The following is a 24420-nucleotide window of genomic DNA, read 5'->3' on the forward strand; positions in this document are numbered from 1 at the left end:
GAGAGCTGTCACCTACCATTGTGGCTTAAGAACGTGCCTTATAATGAATTTAGACGCTTGAGACGTAATTGCACAGACTCTGAAGTTTATAGAGAGCAAGCGGAGATGGTGAAGAACAAATTCCTGTCGAAAAATTATAAACACAATGAGATAGAGGAAGCATTATGCAGAGTAGACAACCTAGATCGGACTAAACTCTTAGAGAATAAGAACAAACTACAAACATCAAAAGCAGGTGGAGAATTCCCAGCTATCATACTGAACTATAATAAAGAAAATCTAAAATTGAAAAGGATACTGACGAGACATTGGCACTTATTGAGAAAAGATAAAATTCTGGCAAGCAGTTTACCGGAAAAACCTAAGATTATCTTCAGGGGTGCACCGAACTTAAGAAGGAAAATAACAAACAAACATCTAAAAGGCAAATACGCCCCAATTACAACTAAGAAGAACGGTTTCTTCCACTGCTTAGACTGCATTGCATGCAAAGGTAGCAGGTACAAACAAGCAAAAGGAATATGTGAAGTTTTTAAAAATAACTGTAAGACTAAGACGGAGTCTTTCAAAATAAAAGATCACATCACCTGCCAAAGCACCAATGTTATATACGTATTGGAGTGCCCATGTGGACTCCAATATGTGGGAAGAACAAAGAGGCAACTATATGTCAGAATCAGAGAACATATGCTGAATATAAAAAAAGGATATATGCAACACTCAGTCTCTGCCCACTTTACACACAAACATAATTCGGATATGAGCCTTCTAAACTTTAAGGGAATTTGTAAAGTGAATAAAAACTGGAGAGGAGGAGACCACACCAAACAACTTGGCATAGCTGAGATGAAATGGATATACCAATTGGACACGCTGCAGCCAAAGGGCCTAAATGCGGAGTTTGAACTATGCCACTTTTTGGGATAAATCTTCCCTCTAAAAAGTCCAATGGTTATTTGAATTTGTGGTCTATTTTTATGAACCACTGAAAGAAAGGGCCCTTAGTACATGTAAAGATGGGAATGAATAGGTTCAAATTACCAGGATTTTTTGTATATCTCATATATATTCAACCTATATTATAGTAATTCTGTATTATAGTAATATTTTATTCATAAAAATACATTAACATTATTTACGATATATTTCTCTGTTCTATTAGGGATATCTAAACCTGCTAAGGTAGACGTTTCCATATATACTACGGAAGTAAAGTGAATGGAAGTAATTCACATTTTTTCTAAAATATGCAATTATAAGTATATTGAAATATGCTGAGGCAGACGTTGCTATAGCAACGGAAGCAAATGTAAGGGAATTATAATTCTTTTTCTCGTCGTCTAAATTAAATACATTTTTTGAATCTGGGCATATGAATATTTGCATCTTAGATGCAGGTGTAATTCTGCTCAGATGTGAGTGACTCTCACTTATTTCCAGTTCTTTATATAATAGATTGAATATTTAGATTACAGTTAAGACTATTTAGTATAACATCGGTAACTAACTTAATATTATAAATGCAAAAATTCGATTATAAATCAAAAGTAAGATTTTTGGTCTATGCAATGCTGCTGTGACTTGACCATTTAATTACAGAGCACTCATGTCTAATACATTTTTATTTTTTTTATTTTAAATATGAGCGTTTGTGAATATTCTGCTATTCTCTGCCCGAGAACACAAAACGGCAGTTACATTTAAATCTGCCTGGGCGGGCGTTACTATAGTAACGATAATCAACAGAGTGTAAAAACGCTACTCGCTGGTCATAACAAGCAATAAGATTTAAAAGTTATTGTATTATGATACATTTTGATCACCAAGTTATACGCAAGTTTAATTTTGTTTCTGTGAGGAATTTATTGTGACTTAATTGGTATCGGCAAGCCGGTATATAAGTGAATGCATTTAGACAGACCTCATCCATTGATAAAGCCGCAGGAGCGGAGAAACGCGTCTGGAGAGGTCTGACTCCCATCACCACAAGCCTTAACTCGGATTACAAAAGGACTTTTATTCAAGACTTTTTCAACATCATATATTCTGACTCGGGACGCCGAGCATCTGAATAAGGTCTGGACTCTTTTTATGGCTTTTATTCAAATAGTCCGCACAGGACATTTTTCTGCATAAGCGATTGCTTTATTTTATATTGTGTTTGAAAGTGGTTGCTTTTTGTGTCCGGGCAGGACATTTTTTATGCACAAGTGATTTCTTTTATATTGAATTTTTACAATAAATTGTGTTTAACTTTGAGTGCTCTAGGAAGGTCATATTTTTTTTTTTGATTTATTACTATAGAAGGGGCTATATATTTATGCTTATCTACTGAATTAACCCTAAACCTGTGCTTTATAGTTAACTCGTAATATTAATGTGGCACTGTTACAAATAATGTCATTGGAGGTGTTGTTTTTCTCAAAATATTACAGAGGAATCAGGGCTAACTAGGTTAGTAACAGCCCTTATAATACCTGTGATGTATATTTTCTCATCTCCAGGATAAGCTCCAGAAGCATGGATCCACAGGCCAGTCCATTGATATTGATCCATTTGTCAGGAAGATGACACTGGACACTATAATGAAATGTGCGTTCAGCTGCCATACGAACTGCCAGACGGACAGGTGAGACCAGTGGCGTACTAAGGGGGGGGTGGGGGGGGCGGCCCGCCCCGGGTGCCACTGACTAGGGGGGTGCCATGACGTCCAGTGTCATGTGTCACCCCCCATCATTACGCTGCGGCGGCTGCGCACAGCCGCAGCACCTTTGCGGCCCGGCAGGACTTACTTCCAGGATGAGAAGGGGGAGGAGTGTTGCGGGCCGCGGCGTCGCGCAACGTGATGACGTCGTGCGCAGCGCCGTCAGCCCGCCTTCACGGAACTATCCAGCGGAAGGATCCAATATCCGGGCGGTGAGGCACCCAGTCGGTCAAGGCATCATCAAAATGTAAGTAGTCATTTTATGTGATGGGGCTTAATTAATTAAAGGGGGGGTGGATAATGGCCATTAAAGAATTAAAGGGGAGGGAGGTTTAATTAAAGGAGTGAGGATTAATTAAGGGGGTGTATTAAGGGGGCTGTATTAATTAAGGGGGGAGTGAGGATTAATTAAGGGGGTGTATTAATTAAAGGGGGTGTGGATTAATTAAGGGGGGTGTATTAATTAAGGGGGGAGTGAGGATTAATTAAGGGGGTGGATTAATTAAGGGGGCTGTATTAATTAAGGCAGTGAGGATTAATTAAGGGGGTGTTTTAAGGGGTGTGTGGATTAGTTAAGGGGGCTGTATTAATTAAGGGGGGAGTGAGGATTAATTAAGGGGGTGTATTAATTAAGGGGGGTGTGGATTAATTAAGGGGGTGGATTAATTAATGGGGGTGTATTAATTAAGGGGGTTGTGGATTAATTAAGGGGGATGTATTAATTAAGGGGGGAGTGAGGATTAATTAAGGGGGTGGATTAATTAAGGGGGCTGTATTAATTAAGGCGGAGTGAGGATTAATTAAGGGGGGTGTATTAATTAAGGCAGTGAGGATTAATTAAGGGGGTGTTTTAAGGGGTGTGTGGATTAGTTAAGGGGGCTGTATTAATTAAGGGGGGAGTGAGGATTAATTAAGGGGGTGTATTAATTAAGGGGGGTGTGGATTAATTAAGGGGGTGGATTAATTAAGGGGGTGTGGATTAATTAAGGGGGTGTGGATTAATTAAGGGGGGTGTATTAATTAAGGGGGGTGTATTAATTAAGGGGGGAGTGAGGATTAATTAAGGGGGTGTATTAATTAAGGGGGGAGTGAGGATTAATTAAGGGGGTGTATTAATTAAGGGGGGTGTGGATTAATTAAGGGGGCTGTATTAATTAAGGGGGAGTGAGGATTAATTATGGGGGGTGTATTAATTAAGGGGGTGTATTAATTTAGGGGGGTGAGGATTAATTAAGGGGGTGTTTTAAGGGGGGGTGGATTAATTAAGGGGGTTGTATTAATTAAGGGGGGAGTGAGGATTAATTAAGGGGGTGTATTAATTAAGGGGGGAGTGAGGATTAATTAAGGGGGCTGTATTAAGGGGGAGTGAGGATTAATTAAGGGGGGTGTATTAATTAAGGGGGGAGTGAGGATTAATTAAGGGGGTGTATTAATTAAGGGGGTGTATTAATTAACCCCTTAAGGACCAAACTTCTGCAATAAAAGGGAATCATGACATATCAGACATGTCATGTGTCCTTAAGGGGTTAAGGGGGTGTATTAATTAAGGGGGTGTATTAATTAAGGGGGGTGTGGATTAATTAAGGGGGAGTGAGGATTAATTGAGGGGGTGTATTAATTAAGGGGGGTGTGGATTAATTAAGGGGGGTGTATTAATTAAGGGGCAGTGAGGATTTATTAAGGGGGGTGTATTAATTAAGGGGGGTGTGGATTAATTAATGGGGGTGTATTAATTAAGGGGGTTGTGGATTAATTAAGGGGGGTGTATTAATTAAGGGGGGTGTGGATTAATTAAAGGGGGCTGTGGATTAAAGAATTAAAGGGGGAGGTTTAAATAATGGGGGTGCAGGGTTTTTTTGATTAAGGGGGTTGCAGTATTCTATTTATTAAGGGAGGATGTGCACTGCTGATTTTTGTTTTTTGTTAAGGGGGTGTGCAGGGATTTTATAAGGGGGGTGTGCAGGTTTTTTGTTATTAAGAGGGGTTGTGCACGTTTTTGGTTTTTATTAAGGGGGTGTGCAGGGTTTTTTATGTGTAGGGAGTGAATGAAATTTATGTGATCGGGGTGCAGGGTTTTTATGTGTAGGGAGTGTATGAAATTTATGTGATCGGGGTGCAGGGTTTTTATGTGTAGGGAGTGTATGAAATTTATGTGATCGGGGTGCAGGGTTTTTAAATGAAGGGCGAGACAAGGGGCTTTGTAGAAAGGGGCAGGGCAGGAGTTTTCTAGAAGGTTCTCACCAGCCCCTTTCTACAAAAGCACTGGTCTCCCCCCTTCTACAAAGCTGGCGCATTTTACAAATGTTACTAGCAGTTTACAAATTTGTGCAATAAATATTATTGAAAACATTGAAAAAAATGTGGGTGTTTTCTTAAATTTTTATTATGGGGGGGGGGTGCCACACTCAGGGTCCGCCCCGGGTGCCAAATGCTCTAGGTACGCCCCTGGGTGAGACCACGAGTATACTTTGTATCCTCACCGAAACATGGGGCTTTGTCATTCAGTGCTGCTTGTGAAAAGCATTATAGCAAATGTAAGTGTTTCCACCATCAGCTTTCTCACAGATCCTCATTTAGAAGTTACATAGCTGAAAAGAGACGTGCGTCCATCAAGTTCAGCCTTCCTCACATCTGTTTTTGCTGTTGATCCAAAAGAAGGCAAAAAAAAAAACCCAGTCTGAAGTGCTTTCAATTTTGCAACAAACTAGGAAAAAAATGAATTTTTTGACCCCAAAATAGCAGTCAGATATCTCCTTGGATCAAGCAGCTATTACCCCACTAATTAGAAATAATATCCATGTATGTTATGTTTTTGCAAGTATTTATCCACTTGCAGTTTAAACATCTGTATGGACTCTGACAAAACCACCTCTTCAGGCAGAGAATTTCATATCCGTATTGCTCCTACTGTAAAAAAAAAAACCTTTCTTTGCCTTAGATGAAATCTCCTTTCTTCCAGCCTGAATGCGTGACCTTGTGTCCTATGTGTAGCCCTGATTATGAATAGATTTCCAGATAATGGTTTTTACTGGCCCGAATATTTTTGTATAATGTTAGCATATCCCCTCTGAGGTGCCATTTTTCCAAACTAAAGATATTTAAATTTTTTAACCTTTCTTCGTAACTAAAATGCTCCATTCCTTTTTTATCAATTTTGTAGCTTGTCTCTGCACTTTTTCTAGTGTCATGATATCCTTCTTTAGAACAGGTGCCCAAAATTGCACAGCATATTCAAGGTGTGGTCTTACCAGCGATTTATAAAGAGGCAAAATTATATTTTCATCCCGAGAATTTATGCCCATATTTATATATGACAAAACCTTACTGGCCTTAGCAACTGAAGATTGACATTGCATAATGTTGCCTAATTCGTTGTCTGTAACAATTCCCAAATCTTTTTTTCTGTGGTTATCCCTAATTCACTACCATTTAGGGTGTAAGTTGCTTGTGCATTCTTGATCCTGAAGTGTATAACTTTGCATTTCTCTACATTAATCATAATATCATTTCTATGCAAATGACACGCAAATCTACCTGTCCTCTCCTGATCTCTCCCCGTCCCTCTTGACTAGTGTCTCTGACTGCCTCTCTGCTATTTCTAACTGGATGGCTGCCCACTTCCTTAAACTCAACTTGACAAAAACTGAAATTCTGGTCTTTCCTCCCTCAAGTGTTGTTACTCCTGTGTCTGTCTCCCTCCAAGTTAACGGTGCTACCATCAGCTCCACCAGGCAGGCTCACTGCCTAGGTGTTCTCTTTGACTCCGACCTCTCTTTCAAGCCTCATGTTCAATCTATCGCCAAATCCTGTCATTTCCATCTCAAAAACATTGCACGCATCCGCCCCTACTTAACGCCAGATGCGACTAAGGTGTTGGTCCATTCCACTGTCCTTTCTCGCCTTGACTACTGTAATCCGCTTCTCAGTAGGGATGTCGCAAACATAAAATTTTCGGTTCGCGATCCGCGAACGTGAACCTCTGCAAATGTTCGCGAAATGGGCGAACCGCCATAGATTTCAGTAGGCAGGCGAGTTGGGGCCATAATGATAATGAGGGGGGGACCTACTGTCCTCCCCCCTCCCGGCCCACACCCCTGGGCAGCGGGTGAGGGCCATAAAGATAATGAGGGGGGAGACCTACTGTCCTCCCCCCCCTGGCCCCCACCCCTGGGCGGCGGGTGGGGACCATAAAGATAATGAGGGGGGGACCTACTGTCCCCCCCAGCCCCCACCCCTGAGCGGTGGGATGGGCCCTAAAATTAACAATAAGGGGGGACCTATTGTCCCCCCTGGCCCCCACCCCTGAGCGGTGGGTGGGGGCCCTAAAAATAACAATAAGGGGAGGACAAGGGGGGCCCTAAAAATAACAATAAGGGGGGACCTACTGTCCCTGAGCGGTGGGTGGGGGCTCTAAATACAAAGGGGGGGAACCCTAGTCACTCCTCCCCCCCCCAAAAAAAAAATATCTCCCTACCTACCCCCCTCAACCTAAAAATAATGAGGGGGGGGGACCTTTAACTAAAAACCTGCAAAAAAAAAAATAGATAAAAACAACTTACCATTCGATGTTTTCTTTCTTCTAAAATCTTCTTTTTTCAACCCCAAAAAAGGCCATATAAAAAGCCATAAGAACCGACGCAATAAAAAAAAAAAATCCATGTTCACCCATGGAGGGCTCCGCGCAGACTGAGCTCTGCAGGGCGGGGGAAGGCTTATAAAGCCTTGCCACGCCCTGCAATTAGGCTAAGAACACTCTGATTGGCTGGTTTAAGCCAATCAGAGTGCTCTTTGTCATTTTACACAGCGTAGGGAAATTCCAAAGAACTTTCCCACGCTGTGTAAAATGACACAGAGCACTGTGATTGGATGGCTCTTGGATGTTTTGTTTTTTTTAATTGTGTCGGTTATTATGGTTTTTTTATTTGGCCTTTTTTGGGGCTGATTGTAGAAGAAAGAAAACATCGAATGGTAAGTTGTTTTTATCAAATTTTTTTTACAGGTTTTTAGTTAAAGGTCCCCCTCTCATTATTTTTAGGGTGAGGGGGGTAGGTAGGGAGATAATTTTTTTTGGGGGGGAGGGGTGACTAGGGTCCCCCCTCTTTGTATTTAGGGCCCCCACCCACCGCTCAGGGGTGGGGGACGGGGGGGGACAATAGGTCCCCCACTTGTTGTTATTTTTAGGGCCCCTACCCACCGCTCAGGGGTGGGGGCCGGGGGGGGAATGTAGGTCCCCCCCTTATTGTTATTTTTAGGGCCCCCACCCACTGCTCAGGGGTGGGGGCCGGGGGGGACAATAGGTCCCCCCTTATTGTTAATTTTAGGGCCCCCACCCACCGCTCAGGGGTGGGGACCGGGGGGACAGTAGGTCACCCCCTTATTGTTATTTTTAGGGCCCTCACCGACCGCTCAGGGGTGGGGGCCGGGGGGACAGTAGGTCCCCCCCCTTATTGTTATTTTTAGGGCCCCCACCCACCGCTCAGGGGTGGGGACCAGGGGGGACAGTAGGTCCCCCTTATTGTATTATTGTTAATTTTAGGGCCCCCACCCACCGCTCAGGGGTGGGGGCCGGGGGGGACAGTAGGTCCCCCTTATTGTTATTTTTAGGGCCCCCACCCACCGCTCAGGGTTGGGGGCCGGAGGGGACAGTAGGTTCCACCCTTATTGTTATTTTTAGGGCCCCCACCCACCGCTCAGGGGTGGGGGGTGGGGGGGGACAATAGGTCCCCCTTATTGTTAATTTTAGGGCCCCCACCCACCGCTCAGGGGTGGGGGCCGGGGCGACGGTAGGTCCCCCCTTATTGTTATTTTTAGGGCCCCCACCCACCGCTCAGGGGTGGGGGCCGGGGGGGGAATGTAGGTCCCCCCCTTATTGTTATTTTTAGGGCCCCCACCCACTGCTCAGGGGTGGGGGCCGGGGGGGAAATAGGTCCCCCCTTATTGTTAATTTTAGGGCCCCCACCCACCGCTCAGGGGTGGGGACCGGGGGGACAGTAGGTCACCCCCTTATTGTTATTTTTAGGGCCCTCACCGACCGCTCAGGGGTGGGGGCCGGGGGGACAGTAGGTCCCCCACTTGTTGTTATTTTTAGGGCCCCCACCCACCGCTCAGGGGTGGGGGCCGGGGGGGGAATGTAGGTCCCCCCCTTATTGTTATTTTTAGGGCCCCCACCCACTGCTCAGGGGTGGGGGCTGGGGGGGACAATAGGTCCCCCCTTATTGTTAATTTTAGGGCCCCCACCCACCGCTCAGGGGTGGGGACCGGGGGGACAGTAGGTCACCCCCTTATTGTTATTTTTAGGGCCCTCACCGACCGCTCAGGGGTGGGGGCCGGGGGGACAGTAGGTCCCCCCCCCTTATTGTTATTTTTAGGGCCCCCACCCACCGCTCAGGGGTGGGGACCAGGGGGGACAGTAGGTCCCCCTTATTGTATTATTGTTAATTTTAGGGCCCCCACCCACCGCTCAGGGGTGGGGGCCGGGGGGGACAGTAGGTCCCCCTTATTGTTATTTTTAGGGCCCCCACCCACCGCTCAGGGTTGGGGGCCGGAGGGGACAGTAGGTTCCACCCTTATTGTTATTTTTAGGGCCCCCACCCACCGCTCAGGGGTGGGGGGTGGGGGGGGACAATAGGTCCCCCCTTATTGTTAATTTTAGGGCCCCCACCCACCGCTCAGGGGTGGGGGCCGGGGCGACGGTAGGTCCCCCCTTATTGTTAATTTTAGGGCCCCCACCCACCGCTCAGGGGTGGGGGCTGGGGGGACAGTAGGTACCCCCTTATTGTTATTTTTAGGGCCCCCACCCGCCGCTCAGGGGTGGGGGCCAGGGGGGAAGACAATAGGTCCCCCCCCTATTGGTATTTAGGGCCCCGTCCCGCTCAGGGAGGGGGGGCCCTTTTTTTTTTTTTAACAGTGAGCAGCCACAGGCATGCCCCTACTCTCGGTATTGTGAGTAGGGGCACAATTTACTAATACTAAGTAATTTTTACTTAGTATTAGTAAATTTGGCCACAAAAAAAAAAATAGGGGGCGGACCGAACATTGCATATGTTCGCCATCCGTGGCGAATGCGAACACGCTATGTTGGCCGAGAACTATTCGCCTGCGAACCGTTCGGGACATCACTACTTCTCAGTGGTCTTATGTGCTCCCAACTTGCGCCGTTACAGTCCATAATGAATGCGGCAGCGAGGCTCATCTTCCTGTCCGCCCGCACATCCCATGCCTCACCCTTCTGTCAGTCCCTACATTGGCTTCCTATAAAATATAGAGCTCAATTTAAAATTCTGGTACTTGCTTTCAAATCGCTACATAATGCTGCTCCCACCTATCTATCCTCCTATATACACAAGTATGTCCCGTCTAGGCCCTTACGATCTGCTGAAGACTTACATCTATCTTCGGTCCGTACTCCCACCTCTGATGCTCGCCTTCAAGATTTCTCGAGGGCTGCACCGTTCCTGTGGAACTCGCTTCCCTCCTCCGTTAGATGCTCACCCAGTCTCCACACCTTCAAAAAATCATTAAAAACCCACTTCTTCATAAAAGCGTATCAATTAAACTGTTAATAGCTCCCCACTGGTTCCTCTTCTGCAACTGTCACTAATCTAATACTATCCTTACCTTTTTGTGTCATTTTACCCCACTCCCTCTAGCATGTAAGCTCATTGAGCAGGGCCCTCAACCCCTCTGTTCCTGTGTGTCCAACTTGTCTGGTTACAACTACATGTCTGTTCGTCTACCCATTGTAAAGCACTGAGGAATTTGATGGCGCTATATAAATAACATAATAATAATAATAATAATAGTAATTAAATTTCACCTGCCATTTTAGTGCCCAGTCCCCCAATCTATCCAAATCCCTCTGCAGCAAAGCAATATCCTGCTCACATTTTTTTTTTTTTACTTTACAAAGTTTTGTGTCATCTGCAAACACTGAAACATGGCTTTTAATGCCTATTTCAAGATCATTTATAAATATGTTAAATAAAAGCGGTCCCAAAACAGAACCCTGAGGGACACCACTTACCACTTTTGTCCAGCCTGAAAATTTACCATTTATGACAAATCGTTGTACTCTATCCTTAAGCCAATGTTCTACCCAAGAACAAGAATATTCATCTAGACCAATTTTTTTTTTTTGGTCCAAGTGATCAAACTGATGTTTAATGGATATATGTATTCATCTTCATAAGGACTGCAAAATGACAGAACATGTTGGATTTCATTCATTTAGACAGAAAAATAATACACAATGACCATATATTAAACATGATTGAAAGACCATAGATTTCATTGACTGAATACCACGTGATGTGTGCAGCAACTATGTCTTGCCCTGTATTTGCTTGTGACTTGTCAAGTGGGATACCAGAGGACAAAAGGCCAAGAAAGCGTATTGTGCATGTGTTTGTAGTGTCCTTGTGGAATTGCGTGTGTATAGAGAGAGCTGATTGTGGTGTGGTGTTTTGTGTAAATAGGTTGGTTTCAGTTGTGTCGTGTTTGTTGTGTAATATGTGTGGCTAGGTGCTGAAGAGAGTGTGTGTCCAGGGGCAGGGCTGGCCCAAGACATCGGGTTGCCTGGGTACAAGGATGAAATGCTGCTCCCCTCAACAAAACCACACCTACCGAAAGACTGCCACATACATTATGTTATGCAATGTGTATAGTGAATTAATTGTGTGTGTTTATAGAGAATGCAGAGTGTGTATTTGTGTAGTCGATGCGGTGTTTACAGTGGCTGCATTGTTTGTGTGTTGTGTATGCAGTGTGTGTAGTGAGTGATTTGCGTGTGTATAGTAGATGTGTGATTAAAGTGGATGCACAGTGTGTGTATGTGTAGTGGATGCACAGTGTGTGTATGTGTAGTGGATGCACAGTGTGTGTATATGTGTGTGTATAGTGGATCCAGAGTGGCTGCAGTGTATGTGTGTATTGAATGCAGTTTGTGTAGTGAATGCCTTAAATGTGTGTGTGTATAGTGGATGACAGTGTGTGTGTGTGTAGTGGATACAGAATGTGCGTGTGTATAGTGGATGCAGAGTGTCTGTATTTCTATTTCTGTTTCTTACACCTCCGCTCTGTTATCTTTCTCCCCCCAGCCCCTCTGTGTGTGTGTATTTCTCCCACCAGGCCCTCTCTGTGTGTGTCTTTCTCCCCTCAGCCCCTCTACATGTCTTTTTCTCTCCCCCAGCCCCGTGCGTGTGTCTCTTTCACCCCTCCCCAGTACCTCTGTGTCTCCCTCCCAAAAAACACGTTGTCTCTTTCTCCCCTCATCCCTCTGTGTCTTTTTCACTCCCTCCAGCCCCTCTGGGCGTCTCTCCCCAACCCATGTCTGTTTCTTTTATCCCTTCTCCAGCCCCTCTGAATTTTCCCCCCAGGCCCTGTCTGTCTCTTTTGCCCCTTCTCCAGCCCCTTTTTGTGTCCCCAAGCCATGTTGTGTCTGCTTGTATCCCTTCAGCCCCTTTGTGTCAGCCTGTGTCCCCTCAGCCCCCTTGTATCTGCTTGTGTGCCCTTAGACCCTTTATGTCTGCTTGTGTCCCTTCAGCACCTTTGTATTTGCTTGTGTGCCCTTAGACCCTTTGTGTCAGCCTGTGACCCTCAGCCCCTTTTTGTATGCTTCTGCCCCCCAGGCCCTTGTCTGTTTCTGTCACCCTCCCACCATGCCAGTTCACCTCTGTTATCTTTCTCCCCCAGCCCCTCTGTGTGTGTGTATTTCTCAACCAGGCTCTCTGTGTGTGTGTCTTTCTCCCCTCAGCCCCTCTACATGTCTTTTTCTCTCCCCCAGCCCTGTACGTGTAGCGGGACCGAGCTGTGGACCAGGGTAGAGGAACTTGTTTTCCTCTCCCCGGTCTGACAGGAATCAGTTTGGCTCACTCTGTGAGCACGTCCTCTACCCCTGTCCATGGCTTGACCTTGCTACATGCTGAGACCGGCAGAAGGGGAACGCTGTGCAGTGTACTTCTCTCCTGCCAGTCAGCAGGATCCTGTATCCCCCGTGGCAGTGCACCCTAAGGCAACCACCTTGGCCACCTTATAGTAGCACGGACCCTGCACAGTGTACAGGGGCGGCAAAATTAGTTTTCAATTCACTTTACCTTGAATTCTCACGTTAGTGAATAATGTTATTATTGTATAATTGTAAAATATGTAGAGAGATTCCAGGCACAATGATTCCATTACTATGCAAACTTTTATTGGAATAAGCACGACATGAGAATGTTTCATTCAATACAGATGGCCTTTCTCAAGTCATAAGATAGCAACATACACTTCTAAATCCCCCCCACCCCATCATTATTGCAAAAAGCTTTCACCTGTTGCTTAACTGAATTTACATACCTATTGTGCATCGTGTCCATGTTGAAACCGTCACACTCATAAGACACAAGGAAAGAAAGAGACTATCTGGAAACAAGGTTTCTCATTGGTTGCCATGAAGATGAGGCAACAAAAGGCCACAACAGTGCAAAATGAAAAATTAAAAGTAGAAAACATCCACAGGAAGCCCCATATAAATTAGCATTGCCTCAATAATTAAATGTTACTATGTCCTACAATGTTTCCTAAATTAATAATGCAATCTAATATAATAAAGAGCCATCTAGTGGCCACCAACTAGACAGAAACATATTGTGTCATCCTTTCCTATAGCACCATCCAGAGACCATGTAATTGCGAGTATACACCAATCAGCCTCAATATTAAAACAACTGACAGGTGAAGTAAATAACATTGATTACATTGTAATGCTACCTGTCCAGGGGTGTGATATATGTGGCAGCAAGTGAACTGTCAATTCTTAAATTTTGTGTATTGAAAGCAGGAAAATGGGCAAGCAAACAAATCTGAGTGACTTTTACAAGGGCCAAATAGTGATGGCTAGATGACTGGGTCAGAGCACCTCCAAAACGACTCATAACGAACCGTTTAACCAAACTCTTCACCAGCAGCCTAACTGCTCTATTCTATTTACACTACCCCAGAGCCTGTTTGTCCCCTAACTTTTCTCTCTCTAACCCCGCCGCTGTGACCAAATGGGAGGGTGGGAGGGACAATTTAGGCCAGGTAAGCAGATTAAAAGTGCCTAATTCTAAAATGGCATCCTATTTATACTGGGCCAACCCCCTTTTACACTCTCACTCCCCTCCCACATGGGGCCTTCCCCCTATGCCCGCCTCCTAGCTCTGTCAAGCCCCTATTCCACTAAGCTGCGCTTGTTCCATAGGGTTACACATGTCTTAGCCCCCAACTATGCTTAACAGGGTACGCAGGCCTTTTTCATCATTACTGTAAGCCCACAATGGCTTGAGAGCAATTGACAAGTCAGTCAATAATTAACTACAGACCCAAGTTGCCAATGTAGCCGGTCTATTTTAAAAGTGTTGGTTTTTCATTCAGTGGAGCCTTATGCATACCACAGGCTTTACTGAATCAGCCCTTTATGTTTCTACAGGAAGATCCTCCAGGTATCTACTACCCATTTTGGAAAGATTGAATGAGCTCTTTTTATTAAGAGTGCTTGAGCTGTGACCATTTCTTTTTAGGAAGAATCAGTACACAAAGGCTGCGTATGACCTTGCATACCAAGTGATGAACAGACTGCGTTTCTTACCGTTTCACAGCGATCTCATTTTCTATCTCAGTCCGCAAGGGCGGCAGTTTAGAAGACTTTGTAAAATCTCACATGAACACACAGGTAACATGACCTAATGAATTTCTGAGGGCAAATTATTATCTGAGTTGTGAGAGTATTTGTTTATAAGAGGTTTTCATATCCATCCTATTAGCTGGGCCATCGCCAAAAAACAACCTTGGTTTTTCTGATAGGGATACATATCAGATACATGACATTGGCCTCACGACCCATTCTTTAATGTATTGCCATATGTATGTGTAACAAAGCTCCCTGTACCCCTGGCTGGGTACCTCCGCCAAGGACCACTTCCTAGCTGGAACAGGGGACAAACAACAGCACTTCTGCCCACAGTTGCCGTGGCTTAACTGCAGGCCTGGAACCGCTCACTCCTGGAGCTGAATCCACTCCCAGGCACTGGACGACACTCAGTCCTGGGAGCTCTAGTCCTTAAAAGGACTTTTCCCGTTGAATCTTCCACACTGGAACAGTGATTAGCCCTTTCCCCTCCCAGTAACCAGACGATACATAGTTCTGAGAGGACAAGCTGGGATGTTTTAAACTCACCAGATAGCCCGCTTTTATACAATTCTGAACACAGTTAAGCACACCTCTGACACTCCCATACAAACAAGATAATTCCTCTCCTGGACCTGAGAGGGGACTAGTTACCAGTGCCAAACTCTTCCCCTGTGCCTGAGAGATAATTTAGTCAGGGACTGAACTAACCCAATTATCTGCAGAAACAAAAAATCCACAATTCACAGACATTCCAAAAATACCTTTAAAATACATAAAAAACCCTAAAAAAAAACCTACATCCCCTGATAACCCCGATCTGAGTGACCAACATATCCAAAAATGACCTAGATTGGTTCAGGGGTTCGTGAATTTCCTGGAAGTCATAATTTGACTGACCACACACGAGGCTCCTGCCCAAAACAGTTCCATAAGAAGGGCTAGCGGTCGGTCTAGTTCGGTAGTATAAAACTGAACAAACTACCGAACATAGTAAATATTCTTACCCTGGAGCTTGTTTCCCTTTTACGTGGGAACATTTCCACCGAACAGTGTCCTCCTAAGTGTTGTAGAACCGAACGCAGGTGATTCTGGAAGTCCAGCGGTGTTCGGGAGTTTCTGTGTCCATTTTCAGTTCCATGAACTCGACAACCAAACACTGTTGCCTGCGTTCGTACGAACAAGATGGTCACCACCTCGTGGCCATCCATAGGAAATGCAGCCACCCAGACGAACACTTAGAACACTGCGGTGGAAATTGCTACAAAGTAACAATAAGGCTTAACAACCCGGGAGCTTGTTTCTGGTTTCTGGTTTCTGGTTCGTGAGGCTGTTCGGTTCCCGAACCATATAGTCCAAATACACAAACGGAGATTTTTACAGTGCAAATTACAGGGCCCGTAGTCTCTGGGCAGGAGGCTGGCAAGCAAGCTCCTCCAGGAGCTTTTGGCAAACTCACATGGGAAGGGGAGTTTTTCACACTCTATATTAAGTTGTAGTGGTTGTGGTGATTATAGTGTCCCTTTGATTTAGATCAGAGGGAAGCACTACAGTATTCATTCATGTCATGAAACCACTGACGTTGCAACAAATCTTGGGTCTTTATTGTGTGTTTTTATATATATATATATCAGCATATCGGAGTTGTGAGGGGGGTTTTCACCAGCCTTTATCTACCTCCTCACAGCTACCTTTTACATTTGGAACCCCACCCACCTCTCCCTATTATACTCCCTCAATAGCTGGGTCCTCTTTTTCTGGCCTACCCATTCATTGGTTTCAGTACACCGTAACCAATTTGATACTAATGGTTTAGCTCAAACCTTATTGTATGTCTTCAACCACAAATATACATAAAATGCATGTTTTTTTCCCCAGCCATGAAGCATTCTATTTTGACTGATCCCAAATTTAGTGCCTTTAACTCAAACAGTAATTTTTGGCTTTTTTTTTTTAAATTTATAGATAATGTGATAAAACAGAGGAGAGAATCCTTGAAACGTAATGAAGAACTGGAAAAAATCCAGAAAAGGAGACACCTAGATCTTCTGGATATACTTCTTTTTGCACAAGTATGTCATTTGCCTGCCAATTCAGGTTGCTGAACAAACATAAAGATCCGCTTAAATTAAGTTGAATAGTAAAAATGGGACAGAGTAACACATTGTCTCTGAGATCAGCACTAGGTTTGGAAGGTTGCAATTTCATACGAGACTCTGATCAGATTTAAATAAGAGAATTCCGGGAAGCAGTGCTTTTCAAATGAAGTCCTTAGTTCGAAAGTCCAATGGAGCAATGTGGAAAATAAGCGTTTAAGTCATGGGCAAGTGCTGACAATATATACATTTTGTGCACTTCAGGTTTAAAATAAAAAAAATATTCACACTGTTTTCTTGAAATTTTGCAATAACTAATTAAATTATTTCACTTTGGAAATGCATGAATTCCATATACTTTCTGTTAGACATACCCATTTTTACTGATACAATGAAATCTCTAAAAATAATCTTCCATTTCTTTTGGATATGTTTCTTCTTGATAGGATGAGAATGGTCAGGGTTTGTCAGATGATGATATTCGGGCCGAAGTGGAAACCTTCATTTTTGAGGCGCACGATACTGTAGCCAGTGGGATCTCCTGGATCTTGTACTGTATGGCCAAACACCCAGAATATCAGCAGAGATGCCGCGAGGAGATCAGAGAGGTCCTGGGTAACAGAGACACATTGGAATGGTGAAAAACTTTTGTTCTTTTAACAAACTTCTTTTACCACAGTATACTTGTGTTGCTATAAAGTACATGCAGAACCTGAAGTAATTTTTTCTGCAATGTGTGATTTCATAGAACAGTCGATCTAGTCATCTATGCCATATGTGGATGACAAGGTCAATATCGTCAATACACAGTTATATGCTTATTGCCTCTTCCACTCCATTTTTGTAAATGACACTTGATAAATCTCACAGTTCTCAACATGAAGTTGTGCGCTCCAGAGAGTGGGATGGTAAAGCAGGAGGGCAGTTTTCCTGGAATGCACTCACACTGGGTTTATTGGCTGCAGTCTCCCAGCACCATTCTTCTGTGGATTAAACTAGCAGGATGTGTGTTGTGGCATTTGTTTGCACAATGCTGCACGAGTGAGGCAGCAGACAAGAACTGTGCAGGATTCTTTGCATTCTGTTGGTCCCGAGCTGATGATCTCCATGGCGTTCACAGGGCACGACTATCCTACCAATAAAATACAGTTTCAGAGGTTGACCAGCTTATGATGAATGTATATGGTGTGGAGGTTTTAGAAATGGCACATGTCACGGCAAGGGGCATAATTTATTATTGCACTATGGAATATTGTCCTTTAATGTAATGTGTGTAGTGCATTAATGATCTGCCTGCCTGGTAGAGATGGCATTGTCAATGTTAAAAAGGGGTTAATTTGATTGTATGGAAGGTCAGAAGGTATTTTTAGCCTTAATTCTCTTTGAAGCTGGGAACTCCCACAGAGGTCAGATGACAGAAGGGGTAATGGAAATTGCATAGGAATGTGAAAAGGGTTTTACAATATGGATGGGGCCTGTGAATTAATCAAAGACTCTGTAAGGTGTGAGATGTCACACATAAGTATCCTGAATGTCTCTTCAGCCATATGGGCTCTACCTTTTAATTGATAAATGGGTTTCTTTGATATGTTAATGGCCATTTGATAAATGGGTTTCTTTAATATGTTAATGGCCATTAGCCTTCTTCCAGTTCCACAGAATAATAATTAAGCCTTATTTTGTTATATTTGGAATGTGACAAGCGCCCTCTACTGAACAAGCCCAAACATGATTGGCATAACTTAACCATAGTGGAAGGAATTGTGATGTCCGCCATATTGGGTCGCAAGTATGGAGTGAAACATATCTATAGAATGGGAAAATAATAACAAATTCGTAGGTGCAATTATTATTTCTGTGTGTCACAGTTCTCATCATGACATCCAGACGGCCAGACATGGTCACCTCAGAAGTGCCAAACAGGGGTTATGAACCTGGATCATTCTGTGTCCTGGGTCTGCTATACTGCCTCTAAGCCACAGACGATTCTGTTGTCTTGAATACGTTTTATCCTTGTTATTCCTGGCTTTGTCTGCAGCACTAGGGGACTGGACTTCATTGTGGTTGATACCTGTGGACTTCATTGTGGTTGATCGCTAATCAACTGGGCATTTAAACATCCTCTGACTTTGGCTTATCCTCGACTATCCTCCTGCTTGTGTCCTTGTCTCTACCGTGTATTGGAGCATCTTTCCTGCACAGCCCCCGCGCACAGATTCACAGTCCTGGTGGTTTCTTACCTGATCACCTTGGACTGTGTTTATCTGCAAGGGTGAGCATTTATCTCTGCCTACCAGACTCCCACCTCAGGTAAGAGTTCCTGACAAAAGAACTGAGCGTCATGGAGTCCGCAGAGATGTACAAGTTGCTTACCTCCTTTGCTCAGCAAGTGACCAACCTGTCCCAGATTGTTCTGGAGGTACAGAAGGAAGTATTGTCATTTAAAGACACGGTACGCCCAACCCAGGAACCTACGTATCCAGAGCCCTATATATTAAAGCCTGACAGGTTCAATGATTCCCGTTCCTCCTTCACAGCATTCAAAATGGATTGCGAACTCCTGTTTGCCCTTAAACACAGGACCAACAACAGTGACTTTGTCAAGGTCTGTACCACTATTAATTTACTTTCTGGACGGATTAAGGAGTGGGCATACCAGATGCTACAAAAAAGAGATACTGCCTTGGACAACTGGGAATCATTCATAACCGCAATATACTCAGGGTGCTCTGCTTCCAAGAAAGCTGCTCTTAAACCTGCTCTAAGTTCCCACGGATCTCTGTTACCAAGAGAACAGAGAGGCTTATATGAGTATAACAATTCTATCTATTTACATCGCAAGCCTACCTTCAAGGACCTGCCTTGTCACCCTGACACAACCCAAACTTGCACTAGGTTGTCTTCCGAGTAAAGACCGTAGGAGACGCAGCAACCTTTGTTTCTATTGTGGAGAAAGAGTGCATTTTATCACACTTTGCCCAACTCGTCCATCTCGGCCAAAGGCTCTTCTATTGGGTACCACACGGACCCAACTTGCCATCCCTGCAACACATCCTGGAAACTGCCAAGGTTGCTGAATAACCTGTCCAAGTTCCATGACACAAAAGGGAATCCAGACCACAGTTATCAACACAACCAGTACCCCTGAGAAGTCTCTACCTTCTGCTCCTGTTAACATCATCACTTCTTCTTGCCAGCTCAAAGAATTATCTTCGGAATGCCTCAAATGGTATCATAGTCCGAAAAGAGGACTTACAAATGTTCGAGATGGCGTTGCAAGCCATGAACTTCACTCCTGCTAAGGTAATAGAAGTACTTACCACCTGTAACCGGATCATCAAAGACCTTGACCTATCTCCAGCAGTACCACAAGCAGGGACTCTGCTCTGGGGACTTCGATTATAAGGACTATCTTAGTGATAGTGAAACCAGCAAAGAGGTGTACTGTTACTCTAAAGAACCTGTTTACACCTAGAGGGCGTTCTTAACCCCTTAAGGACACATGACATGTCTGACACGTCATGATTCCCTTTTATTCCAGAAGTTTGGTCCTTAAGGGGTTAAAGGGAGGTGTCCTGTCACGGTTTTCACTGTGACATCCAGAGAGCCAGACATGGTCACCCCAGAAGTGCCCAACAAAGGATATGAACCTGGATCCTTCTGTGTCCTGGGCCTGCTATACTGCCTCTGTCACATTATGCCAGGTTCTGCGGAGATGTCTGGCCTTGGCTTCTGGTATTCAGTACTCTTTTTACATTTCTTGTTTAGTTTTTCTTGGTTTTTCTGGTTTTCTATTCCATGTCTGATTTTCTTTATGCTGGGTTTTTCTGGGTTCATTCCTGTATTCCGTCCCGGGAATTCCCAGTCTCCAGGGTTCCTTTAAATGTTTGTTTTATGTTGCCACAACTGTTCCTTTTCCAGGATTCCTTTTGTTTCAGTTAGAGCCTGCAGGCAGTTGCTCAAGCCTTCTGTCCTTTCTTGCAGGTAAGTGCTATATGTGTTTCTTATGTTTTTTTTTTTTTTTAGCATACATTAGGCAGAGTAGGACCTGCTGAATATGGGGTACATTGGCGTTGTGGCAGGCTTATGCAATGTATGATCATATAATGTAACTAAATCCCCATAGTTTCATATATAGTACTTAGTTTTGTCTCCTCTTGTTTTGCCTATTATATCTTGTCTTGTTTTATTTTTATTCCCAGTCCATGTACAGTCCTGTCTTGCCCATGTTATGTTAATGTTTCCCTTATGTATTGTGTACATGTTCTGGGTTTAGCTTACTATCCTTCTCTGGTTCTGGGTTCTACTAGTTTTGTCTTGTGTTCATGTTTGTTGCCTATCTCTAGTCTTGCCTTGTTTCTGTACTGGATACATTCCTGCTGCAGAGTCTCCCTATTCAGCTCCTGGGAGGTCTGCTTGTCTCCTAGCTCTTGGGATCTGCAGTAGCTGTATCAGGGACCTGGTATGTGGCCGCACTAATGCTGGTACTCAGCACCAGGGGACATGTGGTTGCCCTGTACCAGGCCCTGATAATCCACTTCCACGCTGAAGACTCCCAACTTCTTATCAGGCACTCAGGGGTCCCGGTTTCTGTGCCGCCAACCGTGACAGCCTCTTCTGTTGAGTAAGTTCTATCCTTGTTATTCCTGGCTTTGTCTGCAGCACTAGGGGGCTGGACTTCATCTGTGGCTGATACCTGTGCTTCACCTGAGACAGATTGCTAATCAACTGGATATTTAAACACTGCCTTTCCCTTGGAACTTTGGCAGTTCTTTAATTCTGGTGATCGGGTGTTCCTGTTTTGTCTCCTGAACTAGTTCTCCAGATCGACCCCGGGTCCTGACTTTGGCTTCTATCCTCGTTTATCCTGACCTCTGACTTTGGCTTATCCTCGACTATCCTCCTGCTTGTGTCCTTGTCTGTACCACAAATTCTAGCATCTTTCCTACTGCACAGCCCCCATGCACAGATTCACAGTCCTGGTGGTTTCTTACCTGATCACCTTGGACTGTGTTTATCTGCAAGGGTGAGCATAAATCTCTGCCCACCGGTCTCCCACCTTAGGTAAGAGTTCCTGACACTGTGGCAGGTGCATAAGAGACGAGAGAGACAAATGTTTCCATTTGGATTGAAGTGGATCTGGACACAAGAGGTGGTCACTTAGGGTCTCTATAGATATGCCTTAACTCCACCTCTGGGTAAGGCGTGGTAATCCTGAGGGTATATCACTAATGAGACTGAAGTGTGCATTGTACTTGCTTGGGGACAGAATCTAATTTTGAAGTAAGTCACCATCTTCCTTGTCAGTGACCCCCTAGGAAGAAGTTTACTTTGAAAAATCTGAGTAAGTGGTTAGGACTTCTGTTATTTCATCCTTTATGGTTTTATCTATTGGTGGTGTAAATAATTTGATTGTCCTCTATGTTTTTGAATGCACTGTGACTATATTTTTTGCTCATAATAAATATTGCTTTAAGTTCTGACTTTGTCTGGTAAAAAATCACATTAGGATATGTTTGTTTTACATGTTATGTACATGGTAAATTGTTTTCATATCTGCGGTCCCTGAGGAAGTTCGTTTAGAACGAAACGCGTGGGACCTTGTTGCCGTTTTCTGTATCCTATGCTTTACGGTGACTGCTCACTTTTTTATTTAATAAATCTACTGATTTTTTAAACCTCACCTGTGGAAGTCCTGTGTCGGATCTACCACCTGGAGGTGTAAAGAGGGATTTCTGGCTACTTCCCCCCACTACTTCGGAGGAGGCACCCTAAGAGCACTTTTATTCTACTCTATCCAGTGAGAATTCATTTTGCGCACTACCCTGTGTTGTTATTGTATTACACTATATTTGATCTTATGTCCCTTTATAGATTTATACAGCCGTATCCCGAATAGCTGTTCTTTGGTTTTTTTTTTCAAAAAAAATCACATTACCTGAAGGGACTAATTAGTATTTTTGCAATTCCTTAAATATTGTGCTAAGTTGTATTTGGTGGGTTTATTATCGCTTTACCTGGGGAACCAAGGCACCCAATTTATAAATTGTCTTGGTGGTGGCAGCGTTAAAATAGTCCGTTATATTATGTTTAAGTATGGATGGTGTTAAGGGGGATTTTGTCATTATTTCCGGTCTAGTGCAGACAAATAGTGAACTTTAACCCTTGCACCACCACAACTACATCATGCACACTCTTGAAGTAGGGTGCGTTCGTGACAACATATATTGTCTTTGATAAGAATGGAGTTGTAGTATTCAGAATGAGAGATCCCTCATGCTGTGCAGGTCACAGCAATGGAAGTTGCAGAGATACATTATGTCACACCCCACATCTCCAGCAGCCTACATGTGTCATACCCACACATCACATGTACAATGTGACTGGGACCAACCACGAAGAGATCTATGAGATTTGTGTGTGTAAAAAAGTAATTATTTTGTGTTGTCATCAGATCAATCCTGGCTGAACAACTCTTATTTAAAAAAAATCTGAATAAAACAGAGCTTACTTAACTTCAGAATAATAGGTAAAATTAAGGATCACTGGGGGGCGGAGCCTGAATGCCAAGCAGACTAGACATGCCGCGCTGGAGCTCCCACAACTGGCAACAGATTTTGGGGCAAAAACCCCAACTACTCGCATTTTCCAAACGGCAAACTGCAATAATCGTGACCGGGGCACCCTGCAACACACGTGATACCCCACATAAGCTACCGGAATCTGAATAGCCTAGTGGGAGGCTTGCTGCCTAAGCCTGAACGAACCGAGTGAGACAGCCGCTCACCTGGTTCCTTACCCACAGCAGAGACAGTCAACCAGCACTCCCCCCCCCCTTTTGACCGGTGGGGGTTATCCCGGTCCATGCTGATCGGCTCCACGCATCCCGTTAATCCCACACAACAGCCTCTACTGGGGAACAGGCCACGAAGCTCCCCTCAAAATGGTGGACAGGCCTCCTAATCTTGAGCTCTGGGAACAGCATGAAGTGCCAGCTGGATGCTCAGCACTTGACCAAATGCTACCGCGACTAGATGCAATCTTCGCCCGTTTCTGGACGCAACTGGAGGGCCAAAGCCTGGCAGCAACACAAGGCCAGGAATGCGGATGGAAGAGGGGCGGAGAAGGGGTCCGTGAACCACCCTCGGGCACAAAACCCTACCAAGCTGTCAAGAATCCAGCGCTGAGCCCACCTGGCCTGAGGGACACCAGGGTTATTCCCCCTATGCATCACCCACAGGCGACGAACATTCCAGCGACCATGTCACATCCTGCCAAGGAAGGACTTGGACTCAGCCGTGAGTACCCGAGTCCATGGGCTACCAATGCAGGCTCTCCCCACAGCCCGGGGCTGGAGGGTTGCCACCTTTCACTCCTTCCATGAACTATCTTCCAGCGACAACAGCGAGTTCCCGAGCCTGGGAGTTGGCTGAAACAGAACAATGCCCCCTAGATCCAGGACGTGACTCACCCGGTGCGCACATGGCTCTCAGTGCACACTCACTATGCCCTAGTTTAAGTTTAACTCCTGCTCCTGTATTTCATGCTCTAATGTTTTATGCATTAATGTAATCCCCAACAGAGATGGCCTACCTGGGCTCTTATAATATGTAGCTGCCAATCCTATATCGAGCCCGATATAAACCTCCCTGGCTACCACACTTATTTGTTCATCCTGAGTATCCGAAGCAGGCCTCCCCAGTTTGCCCACCACCAAAAGTACCCTAACTAACAATTAGATATGTCTGTTCATCCTACTTAAGCTTGAATATAGCCTACACCATATACAGCATGTTCACATTATCACATTATTTGGGTGAAAAGCACGGTTTACATATCTGCTATTGTATCTCAAGCCGTAGCTGAACCCAGCATGTTTTATTAATCTGTTATTTAAGTATAAAAATGTGTGCAAGTACTTAAGAATACCCCACTGTTAAAGATGTTTAGCCAAAGCATGAGGAATGCTGTTG

General features: G+C 44.4%; 1 protein-coding gene across 1 annotated transcript in view; it reads left to right on the forward strand.

Annotated features, from left to right (window-relative positions):
* The window catches only part of LOC134569109 (cytochrome P450 4B1-like), a 51296-nt gene that overhangs the window by 19654 nt on the left and 7222 nt on the right, over positions 1–24420 (forward strand). Inside the window, exons 5-8 of the mRNA XM_063428011.1 lie at positions 2505–2629; positions 14245–14396; positions 16317–16423; positions 16894–17084. Coding sequence (XP_063284081.1) covers positions 2505–2629; positions 14245–14396; positions 16317–16423; positions 16894–17084 — 575 coding nt within the window. The remainder of the gene's footprint in view (positions 1–2504; positions 2630–14244; positions 14397–16316; positions 16424–16893; positions 17085–24420) is intronic.

This window comes from Pelobates fuscus, chromosome 7, assembly GCF_036172605.1.
Source record: "Pelobates fuscus isolate aPelFus1 chromosome 7, aPelFus1.pri, whole genome shotgun sequence".
NCBI lineage: Eukaryota > Metazoa > Chordata > Amphibia > Anura > Pelobatidae > Pelobates > Pelobates fuscus.